This window comes from Phocoena sinus, chromosome 5 (assembly GCF_008692025.1).
Source record: "Phocoena sinus isolate mPhoSin1 chromosome 5, mPhoSin1.pri, whole genome shotgun sequence".
Taxonomy (NCBI): Eukaryota; Metazoa; Chordata; class Mammalia; order Artiodactyla; family Phocoenidae; genus Phocoena; species Phocoena sinus.
Genome location: NC_045767.1, coordinates 126,809,103 through 126,825,803, shown reverse-complemented (window position 1 = coordinate 126,825,803; position 16,701 = coordinate 126,809,103). Strand labels below are relative to the sequence as shown.

At 34.6% G+C, this 16,701-nt stretch overlaps 1 protein-coding gene across 6 annotated transcripts in view; it reads left to right on the top strand.

The window, feature by feature from the left end:
* SMARCAD1 (SWI/SNF-related, matrix-associated actin-dependent regulator of chromatin, subfamily a, containing DEAD/H box 1) overlaps nucleotides 1–16,701 on the top strand; it is a 68,845-nt gene that overhangs the window by 27,939 nt on the left and 24,205 nt on the right. For 3 of the 6 annotated variants that reach the window (XM_032632799.1, XM_032632800.1, XM_032632803.1), the window contains exons 6-9: nucleotides 3,301–3,404; nucleotides 10,419–10,520; nucleotides 11,507–11,588; nucleotides 13,073–13,464. In XM_032632799.1, the coding sequence (XP_032488690.1) occupies nucleotides 3,301–3,404; nucleotides 10,419–10,520; nucleotides 11,507–11,588; nucleotides 13,073–13,464 (680 nt within the window). Of the gene's footprint in view, nucleotides 1–3,300; nucleotides 3,405–10,418; nucleotides 10,521–11,506; nucleotides 11,589–13,072; nucleotides 13,465–13,579; nucleotides 14,123–16,701 lie in introns of those variants that run through there. The other 3 variants (XM_032632801.1, XM_032632802.1, XM_032632804.1) reach the window with 2 other exon arrangements.

Sequence of the window (16,701 nt, the reverse complement as noted above, 5' to 3'; positions counted from 1 at the left end):
CACATGGTCTCTCATTCATAACCAAATCATACAGTTCTTCCTTTTCCTTTACTTACTAGCTGTATAACCTTGGGCAGTGTTGCCTAACCTTTCTGTCTGTCTCCACTGCAGGAAAATAGTATTATAATAGTATCAAACTCTTAGATTGTTATGAAGAAGTGATAAAGTTATTGTAAATTTCTTATAGTGAGTGGCACATAGTAAGTACATAGTACATGTTAGCATTTCTTTGTTCTTAAGGGCCATCTGATAATAGGAAATGGTACAGTAGAAGGTTGAGTGTGTCTTCATGACAGTATCTCTACTGTAGAAGTTCCTGAAAAATGGTAGGCTCAGTTAACATTTGTTGAGTTGCTAAATGCTTTGGGGCATTTTACATGTTCTTTCTTGTCTTCATAATATCTCAATATTCCAGAATCTTTCCACTGAAAAATTTGTTGGATAACTTTATTCCACAACAGTGTCTAATCTTTTTTCTCTTGAGCAATTTATGTCATTCCACTTTATTCATTAATTTAACAGATATTTATTGTGCACCTACTACTGGATGCCAGATGCTATTTTAGGCACTGAGGGTACATGCCGAAACAAAATGGACAAAACCTCTGCCCTCATGGAGTTTACAGTCCTTATTAAGTTTGAACTTAAGCTGAGTTTTTTTAATTCTCATTCTTATACTAGACTTTGATATAATTTCTTTTTTTTTTTTAGTGTTAAGTGGCAAATTACAAGGAAAGAAAAAACCAGCTTTTTCTTGTTTTTTTTAAGTAAACTTCCATGCTTCCTCTTAGAATGGACAGGATAGTCATATGTCAGTCATCCTTATCTTTAGAATAGTACACTTAGAGGTAATGTATAGAATGACAGCTTTGTCTCACCAACAAAAAGCCTGTAAGACATCTTGGACAGTTCCACAAATCTTGATGTTGAACATTGGTTTTACCACAAATTACAATCTTTTATAGACAGTGTCATCCTGCATGTTAAACAATAAGGGTATCTTTTTTGCATCATCTTCTGAAAGTTTTCATTTATGAATACTAAGTTATAAAAACAAAAATGTGTACCTGAAGCTTTACCCTGCTTTAAAAGGTAAAAATATGAATTTACTGATGTTGTCAGGAGTCTAGCTATTTCTTCCATTTCTCTATATATGTATGAGTAGGCAAAACATTTTTATGTGACTATCATCCTGTTATTTTTGCTGTTTTGTAACCTTCTTTATTTCTAAAAGTCTACTCAGTTCTTTGTAAAAGTGTATCCTGACTTGTCTAATAGCTTACTAATGGGCACTTAGATACTTAATTAAAAAATTTTTATGTACGCCTAAGCAAACATTCTCCATCAGTTTTGTAAATAAATTCCGAGAAAAAGAATTGTTGGACTGAAAGAAACACACATCTAAAATTCAGAGATGTATTATTTAGACTACCTTCCAGAAAGACTGTAACAATTTATAATGTTTAGAAGTGGCTCTTTGCCCACAGTCTGCTACAACTGTCCTTTTAATCTTAGGATGAATAAAAAAAGGGTACTTTATTTTACCTGTCTTTAGTTATTAATGAGGTTGACCATCTTTTCTCTTTTTTTTTTCCTATTGAACTGCCTGTTTGTGTTCTTTGTTCATATTTTCTTTTTGCAGTTTCATGTTTTACTTTTTATTTTTAAATATTGAATTTAAGGAAAAAAATGTTTTTATTTGGGGTGTGAGGTACATGTCTAACCTACTTTTTTTCTTCCTGAAATTGATGATGGGTGCACCCCAAAAAAGGTGGGAATGTATGAGACACGTAATTGGGAAGTGGTATTTAACATGGAATATTAACTTGTTTTCTTTAGATATATGCACAATTTTTGGTTAATAATTATAAATATATATGTAGGTAACTAAGCATTGTGTGCTCTTATGTAACCTTTTGTACTAAATTTTTAGTTATGTGTCTTCTCCCACATATATTTGCAGATTTATGTCTGTAGCCATTTTATATACATGTAAAAATTTGATGCCATATTATTAACCACAGAAAGATATATAAACAGATACTTAGGGCTGAAGAATTCTTTATTGACCAAGAAAAAGCTTTTGTTCTTTTTAAGAAAGGATTAAACATGTCTAGGTGACATGGCATAAATCATCTAGTTTGAAGCTTTTTTTCAGACTTTGAATATTAGGATATTACTAATGGTATTCACTTAACCCCAGCATATATAGATGATAGAGTGGTGGTTATATTTTCTCCTTTTTGAAATGGATGCTGGCAATTAGTTGGCATATGCAGAATGCACATTTACTTTATGAAACAAAGGGGAAAAAATTTAAGCATGCATACTTAAAGCATGTAATTACTATACACTGAAATGTTGATGGCATTCAGTTTTGTTATAGCCATATTATGAAATTTTCATGCTAACAGCTTAAAAGCTGTCATGTCTGTATTTATTTTCAATATTATATTTCTACAAGTTTTATTTCTAACTGCATAGTTAGGGTACTGATATAATTAATACTGAAATCTTAAACCTTTGTAAGCTTTCAGCAACTGCTTTCATACTAGCACTGCAGTATGTCTCTGGAATTTGCTCTCTGAAAGCGAAGGTACTGAAGAAGTATATGAATGTATACAAAGTAAAAATTACGCAACATAGCCTCTCCAGATCATGTAGATTGAGTTCTCTCAGTCATAACAGAATGTGCAGTTTTCCTGTTACTGTCATACAGCCCTCTCTTGTGTTATACTTTCTTGTTTTTAGGTTAAGAGCATTAATCGCTTGAGCTCTCTGTATCTCAGTTCCTCCTAATTTGTAAAATGAGTTTATACTTACTTTGTAGGTTTCTTGTGGAAAGTAAATGAACAGCAGTTTATAAAAGTCCCCTGCAAAGCCTGGTACAATAGACCATTGTTGACAATTATCTGATGCTATTCAGATAAGCTGATGGGCTCAATTTTTTTTTTTTCACTACTGAACATTCAGGCATTGGGGAGAACCTCTTCCTACTATAGAATTACTTTCAATTTAAAGATGTGTATTTTTAGCATTAAATAATGTGATGGTTTACAAATAAGTACATTTTTACAGTGATTTCTACTTCTGAAAGACTGAAAAGAGGCTCTGTTTATTTTTCCTTCAATTCAGTTAACATTTATTGAATGTATGTCATATGTAGAAGAAATTACATTGGGCCTGATGTCAAGAGAACTGTCTACAAGTATATTCATTATAGTAACATTTTTGCCTTTGTTTTGCATTAATGATTCTTATAATATCTGTGCAAACTTTGAATGTCCTTCTCTGTTTTAGAAGGTGGTGGACCTAGGAAAAGAAAATTATCTTCTTCTTCAGAGCCATTTGAGGAAGATGAATTTAATGATGATCAGTCTATGAAAAAGAAGAGATTGGATCAAGTGAGTTAATTTGAATTGCAGCATCAAAATTAGTTGCTTAAGCACAGAATTTGTTGAGTCTGTGGACATACTAAAAATGCACCTCAGTGAATCAATCTTCTCTCTTAAAACTAAGAAAATTTATGGTTGCAGCTCATTTGTGACTGGTTTTGCTTTCTTTTTAATTTATCCAGTGTTAGTTGCTTATTTCTGAGTTATAAAATTAACTTAAAAAATATTCTAGTGGTGTGGTAAAATACCTTTTGGGGAAAATATACTTTAAATTTTATTTCATAAAATTTAATAGATACATATGGTTGAACAACACTTACGTAAAACAGTTGTTACCAGTACCAGCACCATTTCATACTCCTCAGTGACAACTACTTATAATTCTTATAGATGACTCCTTTGATATTTAACTGCTTATCTAAAAATAATAGTGGTTATGCTTTTACTGGGTTATTCTAGTGTTCCATTAACTTTTACTTTATGGAGTAGATCTACTAAGAGGCCTCCCAGTGAATCTAGACATAGTCCTCCCTGTCTGTTTTCATAACAGCACAATTTCTTTTTGGTAATCAAAATCAAAATCAGTCACCCCCAACTAGCACAGTAACCTCCTCCTTTGCCTGTGATTTAATGATGCATGAAGCCGTAAATAGCAGCTAGCAATGTGTACCCTAATTTAATGGGATAGTTGTTGTGTCCCTCCATAGAAGTATTCTTGCCTTGAGAACTAATAACGATAGGAAGTAAAAATTCTTTGAGTTTTAGGTGTGAGGAGCTACTAGTATAAGAGACTAGGCCCACGTTTCAGTTTACAGACCTACGTATAACGGCTGTAGAAGAAATAGCATCATATTGATTGCTGATTCAAAGCACTTACTTTGCTTGTACATCTGTTGAACAGCATGTTAGCCTTGTAAGGTGTTATCAACAGGTTCACGTTCTGAATTTTCATTGTGATACCACTGTTCTGTGTGCCAGCTCCTTCTAGGTATTGAGGCACATGGTGAGATCAGTGAATTCCATGAATTCCAGTGAAATTAGCTCCCCTGGGCAGAAACGTTGACTGTTGTGTCACAGTGTACTGTGACTGAGTTAAGCTTTCTGTATATCTGTATATGATGCATTAGTTTCCTAAGGACAATGTAACAAAGGACCACAAACTGAGTGGCTTAAACAACAGAAATATATTGTCTCACAGTTCTGGAAGCTAGAAGTCCAAGATCAAGGCATCAGCAGGGTTGGTTCCTCCTAAAGGCTGTTCCATCCTTCTCTAACTCGCTGATTAGAGTTGGATTTGAGGGGATAGAAAATGAAGTTTTTGGAGAGCTAGAGTCCCACCCTGATGATCTAACCACAGAAGACTTGGAACAATTTGCTGCTGACGGCCATGTGGATGCAGATGATGATTTGCTGGCAGTCTTTGGTCTTCCTTGACTTGTAGATCTCTGCCTTATCTTCACAGTGTATGTTCCCTGTGTGCTTTTCCATCTCCAAATTTCCTCTTTTTATGGGGACACCGGTCATTGGATTAGGGGCCCACCCTAATGACCTCATTTTAACTTGATTACCTCAGTAATAATTACCTTAGACCCTGTCTCCAAATGAGGTCATATTCTGAGGTACTGGGCATTATTCAACATAAGACTTTTAGAGGGACACAATTCAATCCATAACTGGTGTTGCCAAATCCAGGGGGGTAGGAAAGGCTAGTCCATACTCAGAGTAGATTTCTGTTACTGTCCCTTTCATGATGAAAGGGGTCGAATTTAATCAGCTTGCCACCAGACAGTTGACTACATCTCCCAAGGAATGGTGCTGTCATGGGAACTCATTGTTGGCCTCTGCTTTGGCAGGTCAGGTACTCACCAGTAGCAGTAGCCAGATAAATGTTGGTGTGAGAAAGTCTTACCTTGTTGATCTGTGTGCAGAAACTTAGTCCATGTTGCCATGGCCGTTTGTATATAGACACATTGAGCGTGCATCCAAGTGCATCCAGGCATGCATCCAGTCTTATTTTGGTGTTCAAAGAATGAATCATCTTGTCCACGTGATCATTAAAAACTCCTATGCAATAGATACATTTGCCGAACATTCATATGGGATGCTCTTACCGTTACATTCTGTTCTCAGAAAAACTTCTAAGTCCAACCGTGTACCTCTTCCCCGATCTTCCACTCTTGTTCTTCTCCGTGGCTGTTGTCCATGGTATATCATTGATCTGTACCTCTAACCATCTTTTCTATACAAAATGGGCAGTAAGTTGTACTGCCTGAAGTTGTGTACAGTGCTGCCGTCTTCAATGGGATTATATTGTAAGCAGTTGTTCACATTCAGCTGGTTCTAACAGTTATGTAAACTCTGTAAAAGAAGTTCAAGATTTTTCTCCCACGTTATCTGATCATAAAGAATTCTGCAAAGTGCAGTAGATATTGGTTGAAGGAGGCTTTTTTTCTTCTGCCTCCAAAAACCACCTCTCTCATACAGTCTCGTGGTAAAAATGTGTTAGCAGCATTTATGGCTTACTATTTAAAGTGAACATTTAAGATACTAATTACTGTAATTGAAGGTGAGAATGCAGATATGGTTATAGAAGTTTAGAAGAGATTTAACATTGGAGCGGCCATTGCCACCATTTTAGAAGCCTGGAGTGATGTAACAAAAGAGTGTTTGCATTATGTATTGTGGAAAATTTTTCTTGACTTGATTTTTGATTTTGAAGAACTTGAACCTTCAGAGAAATATTTTAAAGTTCGCAACAAGCTTTTGGTTTAGGAAAACAAGTTGGATTTGAGGGGATAGAAAATGAAGATGTAGACTTGGAACAATTTGCTGCTGAAGGCCATGTGGATGCAGATGATGATGATGACAGTGACAATGAAAATCAGAAGTTTACACCATGACAGATGAACAGTGAAGTTATCAGGCGTTTTAAATGTTGTTGAAAACAGTTTTACTGTTGACTTCAGCCTTTTCTTTACTGAAGATAGTGGCTTTAATGCTGAACATAGTAGGAGAGTTGTTCATGGCATCCAGTTGAATCTTGAACCTAACAGGCAGCTGTATTTGTTTTATTTTTTTCTTAAATATATATATTTTAAAATTTATTTATCTTATCCATTTGTTTTTTGGCTGCGTTGGGTCTTCATTGCTGCGCATGGGCTTTCTCTAGTTGAGGCGAGCCGGGGCTACCCTTCATTGCAGTGCGCAGGCTTCTCATTGTGGTCTCTTGTTGCAGTTGCAGAGCACGGACTATAGGCGTGCGAGCTTCAGTAGTTGTGGCACGTGGGCTCAGTAGTTGTGGCGCACGGGCTTAGTTGCTCCACAGCATGTGGGATCTTCCTGGACCAGGGCTTGAACCCGTGTCCCCTGCACTGGCAGGTGATTCTTAACCACTGTGCCACCAGGGAAGCCCCAGGCAGCTTTAGTGTGAGAGGAGGAGGCTAGCAAAATTAGCAGACATTTATTGATTTTATTTATTTGTTTATTTTTAAGTTAATATTTATATTTTCAGCCATACAGCAGAGATAGCACAAGGACAGTGAGTCCCGCCTTTCCATGACTGTTCATTTTCAAATAACCGTTCATCTACCATTTCACAGTAACTCATAAGCTACAACTCTTCCAATGTTAACATCCCCAAGCAAACTTGAGTTCATATTTATTTTAGTATTTACATATTTCTTAACCATTTAACGTGTAAAATTATGCTACCCTTCTTTTAAGGTTTCTTCCTTTGTTTAAATGTGTCACTAATGAAGTTTTTGAATGTTATACCTCTAACACAATTTTTCTTAAACACGGTAGCTTTTATTTTCATCATTTTGCACGTGCAATAATTTTTGGAAATGGATGTGTCATGTTATAGCGAAAGAGATTGTAGTTGTCAGCAGAAGAGGACAGGACCTTTCTTTGAAGCCATATGGGTCTCTGCCATGATTTTCCTGTTGGGGATTTCCAGAGACTTCAATACAACATCCTTATGAGCCACAGATTCTTTGGGAATCACTGCATTTACTTACTGGTCACAAAACCCAAGTAGCAAAGGACCTTGCACTGCACTCTGGACCTGCTACAGAGCCTTGTCTTAATCTGGGCCCCATTCCTGACAGACTTAAGGGCTCTTCATAAACTGATCAGAGCGGCACACACTGTACTGAAGTATATACATTGCCTCCAGGATCCAAAGAAGCCCACTGAAGTGTTGTGCCTCTCTCTCAGAGGCACCAGTGCCAGCCATTTGTCTTTTTTTTTTTTTTTTCCAGAGTGGAATTTGCAGCATGCTCCAAATTGGACCCCTGTATAATTCATGAAAGTGGTGGGCCCAGGATTTGAGGGTGGTTATTTTCTACTCTAGCATGCATGTTTCTTACTAAGGTCATCTAAAAATAGCCACTGCTTCCTGCTTATCAAGTCCAATCTGTGTGACGTCTTCAGTATAGAGGATCAAAGTGATATACTGTGGACTGTGCAAAACTATCAAAGTCCTTGAGTACTGTTTTATGAAAGAGAGATGGAGATTTACCATAGCTCTGAAAACAGTGAAGGTGTATCTATCACTGACCCTGCCCAGACAAAAGCAGATTGCTTCTACTAGTCTTCTCTAATTACTGCTAGAGTAATAGTCTCATAGTTATATTGATTTTCTCTAGTAAAATTAGCAGCTGGTATAGCAGCTACAGTTGGGGTCGTCACCTGTTTGTTTATGATAATCTAAACTAATTCTCTGTGACCCATTCAGCTTTTGTATAGGCCACGGAGGCACATTACCCTGAGATCTGGGATGATGGAGTCAGTCTCTGCAGTTACCTCAGAAATATGGTGTTGCTGCTGCTGCTTCTTCAGAGGGACAATGCTAGTGCCTTAGATTTGGTATTTTCTACAATCATGGCCCTTAATCCATGGGTCAAGGAGCTAATGTGGGATTTCTGGCAGTGACAAATTTGTCAGTTGCAACTTTGCATTCTGAAACCAGAAAAATAACCACAGGATTGATTCATAACCCCTGGACCCACTAAGACGATTTGAGCTCAAAGGTTATGTATCACCTGGCTTCTGTAAAGCTCGAGCATAACCACTGAACTGCATAGGTATTTTCAGTCACCAGGTGTTAGCAGAGCTGATAGAAGTGTGGGATCCGAGAGCAAAGAGCAAATCGGCACACGACCTACTGAATGTTTAATTTGTGCTGTCACATATTTAATTCCCAAAAGATATTTACTGTTTTCCAAATATTTTAACTTTTTTTCTTTAGGTGAAATTCACATAGCTTAAAATTAACCATTAAAAATTCAGCAGCATTTAGTACATTCACAGTGTTGTACAACTACCACTCCTATCTAGTCCCAAAACATTTTTATCACTCAGTAATAGCATGCTGTATTTTTTAAGCAGTTTCTCCCCATTCTCTTCTCCCCCTAGCCCCTGCCAACCACCAGTCAGTTTTTTCTGTCTCTGGATTTACCTATTCTGAGTATTTCATATACATGTCATCATAAAATATATGACCTTTTGTGTCTAGCTTCTTTCACTTAGCTTGATATTTTTGAGGTTCATCCATGTTGTAGCATGTGTCAGTACTTCATTCCTTTTTTTAGGGCTGAATAATACTCAGTTTTATGTGCATACTACAATTTGTTTATTCCTACTTTGATGACGTTTGACTCATTTCAACTCATGAATGTGCTATGTGAATGACTAAAGTTTAGGAAACACTTAGGTAATGGAAAAACACTGATCCAGGGTTAGACACCTAAGTTTCTATTTGTACCTCAGCTGGCTATTATCCATCTGTGACCTTTAAAAGGATTGTTCTTCGAGTTTCAGTGTCTTCATCTGCAAAGCAAGGTTGGCGGTATGAATTTTTGATGGCTTTGAAATGCTTTCTCCAAATATTAATGTTTTATTATTCCCCTGCTCAAAATCCTCTTGCTTTCTGAATAAAGACTGACCTCAGTTTGGCACTCCAGACCTTTAAGCAATATTAGCGCTGGTCTAATTTTTAAGCTTTATAGCATATCCACGGTCTCTGCGCTCCAGCCGACACAGGCCACTTACTATTACAAAAACACATCAGTTTTCTTCTTCCTACTCCTAACTTACATACCATCTTATGTCTCTGTTGTGTGGAACTTCATCTTATTCCTGTGTGCAAGAAAGGTATCGCTCACAATTTAGATATTTCTCTCTTAGTGAAAGAAAAAAATAGTATTGTTGTTGGATAAGAATGGAGGTAAAAGAGAAAGTATGAAACCGTGCTTTTCTCTCATGTTTGTATAGCTTGTGGTACAGTATCTTAGCAAAGTAGATAAATGCTTTTAGATTGACTAAAATGCAAGATTTTTCTTATATATAAACCCAAGGAATCTTTTTTTGTTTAAATGTGGGATTTTAACCAGTTTCTTCAAATGAAGTTAAGTGACAGAGGAAAGAGATAGTGTGTATGAGTAGCCACAGTTCCCAAATTAATGTTTAATTTATATATTATTTAGTTTTGTATAAGTTTCTTTGTCATTGTGTCACTTTTGTTGTGACTGAGCAGTTAATATTTAAACCATTCAAGACTGAGGTAAAAGTAAACTTTTTTTCTCTCAGTATTTGAAATTTGTAGAGGATATGAAATTGTCAGCACGGATGAGGTGTTTTGGTTTGGTTTGGTTCGGTTCGGTTCGGTTCGGTTTTTGCCATTAGCTTGGAGAGACTTCAGTATACCTGAATTATTTCGAGTTAGTTTGAGGATCATTCTAGTTGTTTTAGCAGATTTAGCTTATTTTGAGCATTGTATGAGTGAAGTGTGAGTTATTGGATATGTAGTCAGTGTCTTTTGAGTGATCTTAAACCAGTAATATTTTTTATCCTTAAGATATAAATTTGTCAGTTTTCACATGAACAAAAAGAAACATTTTTGGGTTCTTCTTGATCGAATGTGAAAACTTCCAAATCAAGTCAAAATACAAATGTGATTGTCTTAAGACTGTTGTTATTGATGATATCTTAAATTGGTTCTCTTTTTTACCTCCCCATTAGGGAGAGGAGTCAAATGAGTCTGCAGAATCTAGCAGTAATTGGGAAAAACAGGAAAGTATTGTGTTGAAATTGCAAAAGGAATTTCCCAATTTTGATAAAGAGGTGAGTAGTCATGTGCAGAAATTTAATCAGTATGTACTAAATGTTTGTATTACAAAATAAGTCTTTTGAGATCAGCCATGTGAAAAGCTTAGGGTGAGTTTTGCACCGTTCTGGTTAAATATTCTTATTTATCAATATTATAAAATATCTTTGTACTGCTAGTTTACATTATTTATTTACCTTATTTGCTAACTATAGTATCAGCATTATAATGGTAACATCATGTAATCATAACAAACATAACTGTAGTAACAACTGTCATCTCATATAAAATGCAGATCCTCTACAAAGCCATCTATAATCCCAAGTCACTTGTTTTAGCTTTCTTCATATTCTCATCCTTTAAATTTTTCATGAAGAATTTTAAAGTGTAATACTATATTTCAGTGTCTTAATAAGCTTTGGTGTATTTGGTAGATAGTAAAAATACTTTCAGGGTCAGTAAAGACCCATGCCAAGCATGCCAGTGCTAAAAATGCCTGTGTTTAATCACCTTATTGTACTTGAAAACACATTATTTGTTTAACATTGGGAATACATTTACACTTGTATTGATTTATTCAGGTATATATACAGGTAGTATATCTGCTAAATTCTGATGAGCTGAATGCAAAGTCTTGTTGCTATACTGGTTCTTTGCATATGTTCAAATTACATGTTTTGAAGTTGGCAGTTTATAAAAGCCTAGCTGCATGTTGCAGTTTAACTGAGCAAACATTTTTTCATACTCTAGTGTTTAGAGCACTTCATAGCAAGAGTAGAAATTGCAAAAACTATCAAGCTTCCTTCCCTTTGAAGCAATTTACGAAAGTGAAATTAAATATACAGAAAGCATTTGTAAAGCAACATAAAAACAAGTGTGAAATAATCAGATATGAATTCTATTAAGTTTTCAGGTGATTTACTTATTTTTAAAAGAGCATAAAAGTTTTCAATAAGTTGTTAACTTTAGATTTTTAATAAAAAGATCAATGACTTATTTCTAGGAATTAAGGGAAGTGCTCAAGGAACATGAATGGATGTACACAGAGGCTTTAGAATCCTTAAAAGTGTTTGCGGAAGACCAAGGTAATTATCTGTTCTATGTCATTACAGAAAATTCATACTTCCCAATATATTATATCTTAGTATATAAGAAAATAGTAAACCTATTAGCTAATAACCAGAGAATGGGATTGCACGAGATGTTAGAAACCAGTTCCCAAATGTTTTGGCCTGTTCTTTACTGCAGTGTAGAATGAAACAATAAACATTTTTTTCTATTTGGCTAACTTTTTTTTGATAGTTAAGTCCACTTATAAACTACCATGTTTTATTAAGTACAAAAGAAACATTTTTTTTTTTTACATTTTGACAGCTCTTAGGAAAGGTCTTACAATTGCTGGTGTCTTATAATCACTATAACGTAGATGTCCTAGCCTGCACTTACATGAATAGCAAAAGCACCAGTATCAGAAACTTATAAGATGGTTATCACTGGCATGGAAGAAAGTCCCTGATCCCATAGTGGAACATTTTTAACGTTAGGCACCAAAGGGCAGAGAAGTAGTGGGGAGGAGTTGAATCACACATATTTAGCAACATCCTTAAGAAGGCCAGCTTTTTAAAAGGCCAACACAATGGCTTTAGGTTTTTTGTTGTTTTTGTCTGTTTTTAATGAATTATTTTAGGAAATGCTACACAACAAATGCTCTCGATGGCACAGAGAATGATAGTGTGTGGAGAAAAGAAAACCACCAATATTACCAATTCTGAGTCTGAAAAAAGATTCAGAAGGGAAAGATTATGAATGTGAAGAAGTGTGAAGAATATTCAGTTTATTTTGCTTATTTTTTAATATGTGTACAAGAATGAATGTATGATAATATGCAAGTCTAAAAGCTCTTGGACTGAGTAAAACATAAACATTCTAAATAACAAAATACTGTGTTATAGTGTAACTGTTCATATTTCTTACTAGTACATAAAATAAGTGTACCTTCGATCACAGGCATCTTAGAAATCCATGGAATATGATAGCATACTCAGTGATAAAGTAGTGGTGCTTTTTAATAACATATTTAAATGATTTTTGGTAATGATGAACCTAGAATAGTGGGGATGGGTGTTGGAAAAATTAGTCATATTATGGATAGTTTTAATTTAGGATGAGCATTATTTTTGCTACACCCATCAGTTTTGGCCTGGGGGTGTGGCTGCTAAATAACATCTGGGACATCTTATGTCTATGCAGCTGCCATTTATATTCTCAGGATCTTTGATAGAAAATGAGGATTTATATTTAATTCGTTTAAAAAAGTTGTCACCTATTTTTGAAACTATTTCAATTCATTGTATAACTTCAAATTCTACTTCAGTATTTCTCTTTAAAATATATCAAGATTTAACAATAAATTATAGTTGAATTCTGTATTAAAAGAAGCATGAATACTTGTATAAATCATTTTCTTGAAGTTTTATTTAATTTTATCTTTAATGTAGTTATTTAATTTATATTAATTTATATTTAATTTATATCTTTCTAATGTAGTTATTTTTGTCTTTGTACACAGATATGCAATATGCTTCACCAAGTGAGTTTCCAAATGGAAAAGAAGTTTCTTCAAGGAGTCAAAATTATCCTAAAAACGCAGCTAAAACAAAACTGAAACAGAAATGTTCCATGAAACCACAAAATGGTTTTAACAAGAAACGAAAAAAAACTGTATTTAATCCTAAAAGAGTTATTGAAGACTCTGAATATGATTCAGGTTCTGATGTCGGTAGTTCATTAGACGAGGACTATAGTAGTGGTGAAGAAGTGATGGAGGATGGCTATAAAGGTAAAATTCTTCACTTCCTTCAAGATGCTTCAATTGGTGAACTTACTTTGATTCCTCAGTGTTCTCAGAAAAAGGCTCAGAAGATAACAGAACTCCGGCCCTTTAATAGTTGGGAAGCTCTGGTAAGGCTACATTCTTTTGTTTTCCCCTGTGTGTGTGTATTTAATTCACAGTACCGTTTATAGTCAAGGTATCTTCAGCCCAGGGAGGCATAGATGGGTGGCCTTATCCTGTGTAGAGTCAAACATTACTTTCATTCTAAGCCAATAGTATTTCAAATAGTGTCATATGACCTAATTTTGAATGAATTAAGGGGTGATTTTCCTGAAAATCCCCAAGCTGATTGGCTGGGCATACTGTCACTCATTCTTTTGCTTAGAAACTTGGTTCCTTTCACTGCAGAAGAAGAAATTAGAGCTTACATTTAGGAAGGAGTTGTTTGCTAGCCTGTTCTGATCTGTTACTACTGAGACACAATGCAGAAAGCAAGAATGTGGCGGAAGTTTTACTACAGCTTCTTGAAGAGCAATAGCAACGTCCAGGGGAGCTCCATGATTTAAAATGCCAGCCTAAGTGTTTTATGCTTCACCACAAAGAAGCAATTGTTTATTTTATTTTTCTTTTAAAAGTGACAGCTCAATCTCTAACATGTTTTTCTTGGTTAAACAATACGGCCATTTTATGGAATGTAGCAGGCTGCAGCGTTTTTAATTGGAAAGATAGAAAAGTGTGTGGAAGCCTAGAATTCAAGCGTTAGGTGAAGGGAAGGCATAAGCACTGGTAAGTACACTTTGCATGATCATTTTCTGGAATTTCATTTCCTGTAAACAAGTTTTATCTAAAATACCTGTATTTTGAGTTTCATAAATGTCAACAGTCAGCAAATCTTATTCATACAGAGAAATGTAAGAACTCTGTCTTTTAAAGTTTGCTTCATATTGTGAAAATGGGGGCTTTTATAGCATGGATTCTAAACAGGCCCTCCTGTGAAAGCAGTATGGATGATTTTTTACAGCTTTAGAATGTGAAGTCACATCAATCGTGACTCTTGATGTTTTATGAATTTTTAGGAAGTTTTATTCCCTAACTTAGGGAGTAAAGTTGCTTTGTGATTAATCTTATACTTGGGACAAATCTATGTGAACTGAACCTAAGTTCCCTTGATGAGTATCTTGAAGTGGCACGGTGGGAAGGTCCCTGAACAATGGTTGTAAATAGCATTTTCTAAAAAATTTGAAAAATATAGAAACATTACTAGTATTTCATGGCTTTAAAAATAAATAAATAAAGATATTCGTTTTGCCTAAAGCCTTTGCTTTTCCAGAGAACATCTGTCAAAGCAGGCCCTTTCAAAACTTGTTCGGCTTTGCCTAAGTGATTTATTTGTTAAAGTATTTGCTGAAGGGCGTTCTTGTTCTTGTCTTCATTTTCTTCTTTCTTTTAATCTTTAATGGCCTCCTATGTCATTACAGAGTTGGGTTGCTCGGGCTCGTTGGGATTCTAATTTACTTAATAAGGAATGCAGTTATCTGCACCAGTGTGTTTAGTCAGTGTGACTACTTGCCCACGTATCTTATAGTAAAAAGTGAATTATACCAGAGTTATATGTGCCAGATGCTTTTAAAAATATTCAGTAACTTAACATGTAGAAAGCAGATTTCCCCTACTAATTAATTGGCATAGTTTAAATTAGTCTTGACATGAATTTGGAGATTATGCATTATCTACTTAAAACTCCTATAGCATCTTGCCCTCTTTCTGAAAGTTGAATAGAGACTATTTTTGCTAGCCATTCATCTAAATGTTGATTATTTTATGTAACAGTTAAAATAAACTTGCCACTTGAGTTTAGCGAATACAGGGCTTAGCTATTCTGAAAAAGTTAGTAAACACAAGTTCCTGGAAATGAACAGTTTAGCAAGTCAGTGTATGAGTTTTGAGTTTTAATTTGTTTAGAACTTTCAGCTTCTACTTTCATTTACTTTAGAATTTTGAATATGACTGATTTAAAGATCAATTTAATGTCTTAAAATCATCAAAGGAAAGGTCAATATTATGTACATTTTGTTAAAAAAAATTATATAATTAACTCCTTCCCTATTAATCAGAGAGGCTTGCTAATGTACCTGTGAACTACTTCAAAAATAAAAGAAAAAGCATTTACTTTTGTCTTCATAGCTGTTTTTAGAAATTCTTAAGAGAATTAATTGAAATTTTGTCCCTCAGTCATACTTTAATGAAAATTACAAGGCATTATATATTAAAAACAATGTGCAGATGTCTAGTAAACTCTTAACATTATTGTTGAATCTTATTAGTTTAGTCTTCAGGATTGGGGAATTTGGCAGAACTTTAAAACTCATTAATATTTCATTACAGTGCATACTGAGCCAACAAATCAAAGTAAACACATATTTTAATTATGATTTTTTGCTAAAACAGAAGTCTCCATAACATTGATAGGTTAAATGTAATCATTGGTATTTCATTGTGTTATTTTATTATAAAATTAATTTGAATGTGAAAATTATTTTCAACAGAAGTTGAAAAGTTGTACATTATGTACATTATGATTATGACTTTATTGTCAAAGAATTACACTTTTAGAAAATTTAAATGTTCAGATATTCTAGTCACCCTTATTTTATTTACATGAGGAAAATTTGATTATTTAACGAAATAAGTTCTTTATGTTAAGTGTATTTATGTTTGCAGCTTTATACCCTTTTTAAAAATCAAAATCTAAATAGTGTTTGTCAGATTTTCTTCACAATTTTTCCATTTCTCTTATTTTTCTGCTTCATAGCAGTAAAGTATGTGCTTATGGTAAGAAATCACATCATTAAATCATGTAGACTTTGGAAACAAAGCCAGCCAAAATGTCATTAGTTTAAAAATGTGTACTGTTAATGTGCTAAAATTGGGGGTTTTATTACCAAATTTCACACGTTTGATGGCATCAGTTCACCAACCACTTAATGAATTTTTATCTAACTTCGTGCAAAATAGGGTGGCGATGCTATTACGTCTATTATAATCTTATTATGTTGCATCTTTGTACTTTAATCAGAATTGTAGTGTATACTGATCAAATCAAGATTCATGAATAGCTCATTCATAAATAGCTCAATCTAAAAATTTTTCGTATATGCATTTAGTTCCTTAACATTTAGATCAGCATAAATGCAGTTTTATTTGATTGTTAACCAGGCAACCCGGGTTTACCTCATGTGGAAACATTACTCGTCATTGTGCTGCTCCCATCCACTAGTGACTTAGAGCACAGGTTTTCTTTTTTGCTTTATTGTAAAATGGCTGTCTAAATTTGTGACTCGAAGAATTGTAATGCATACTACTTC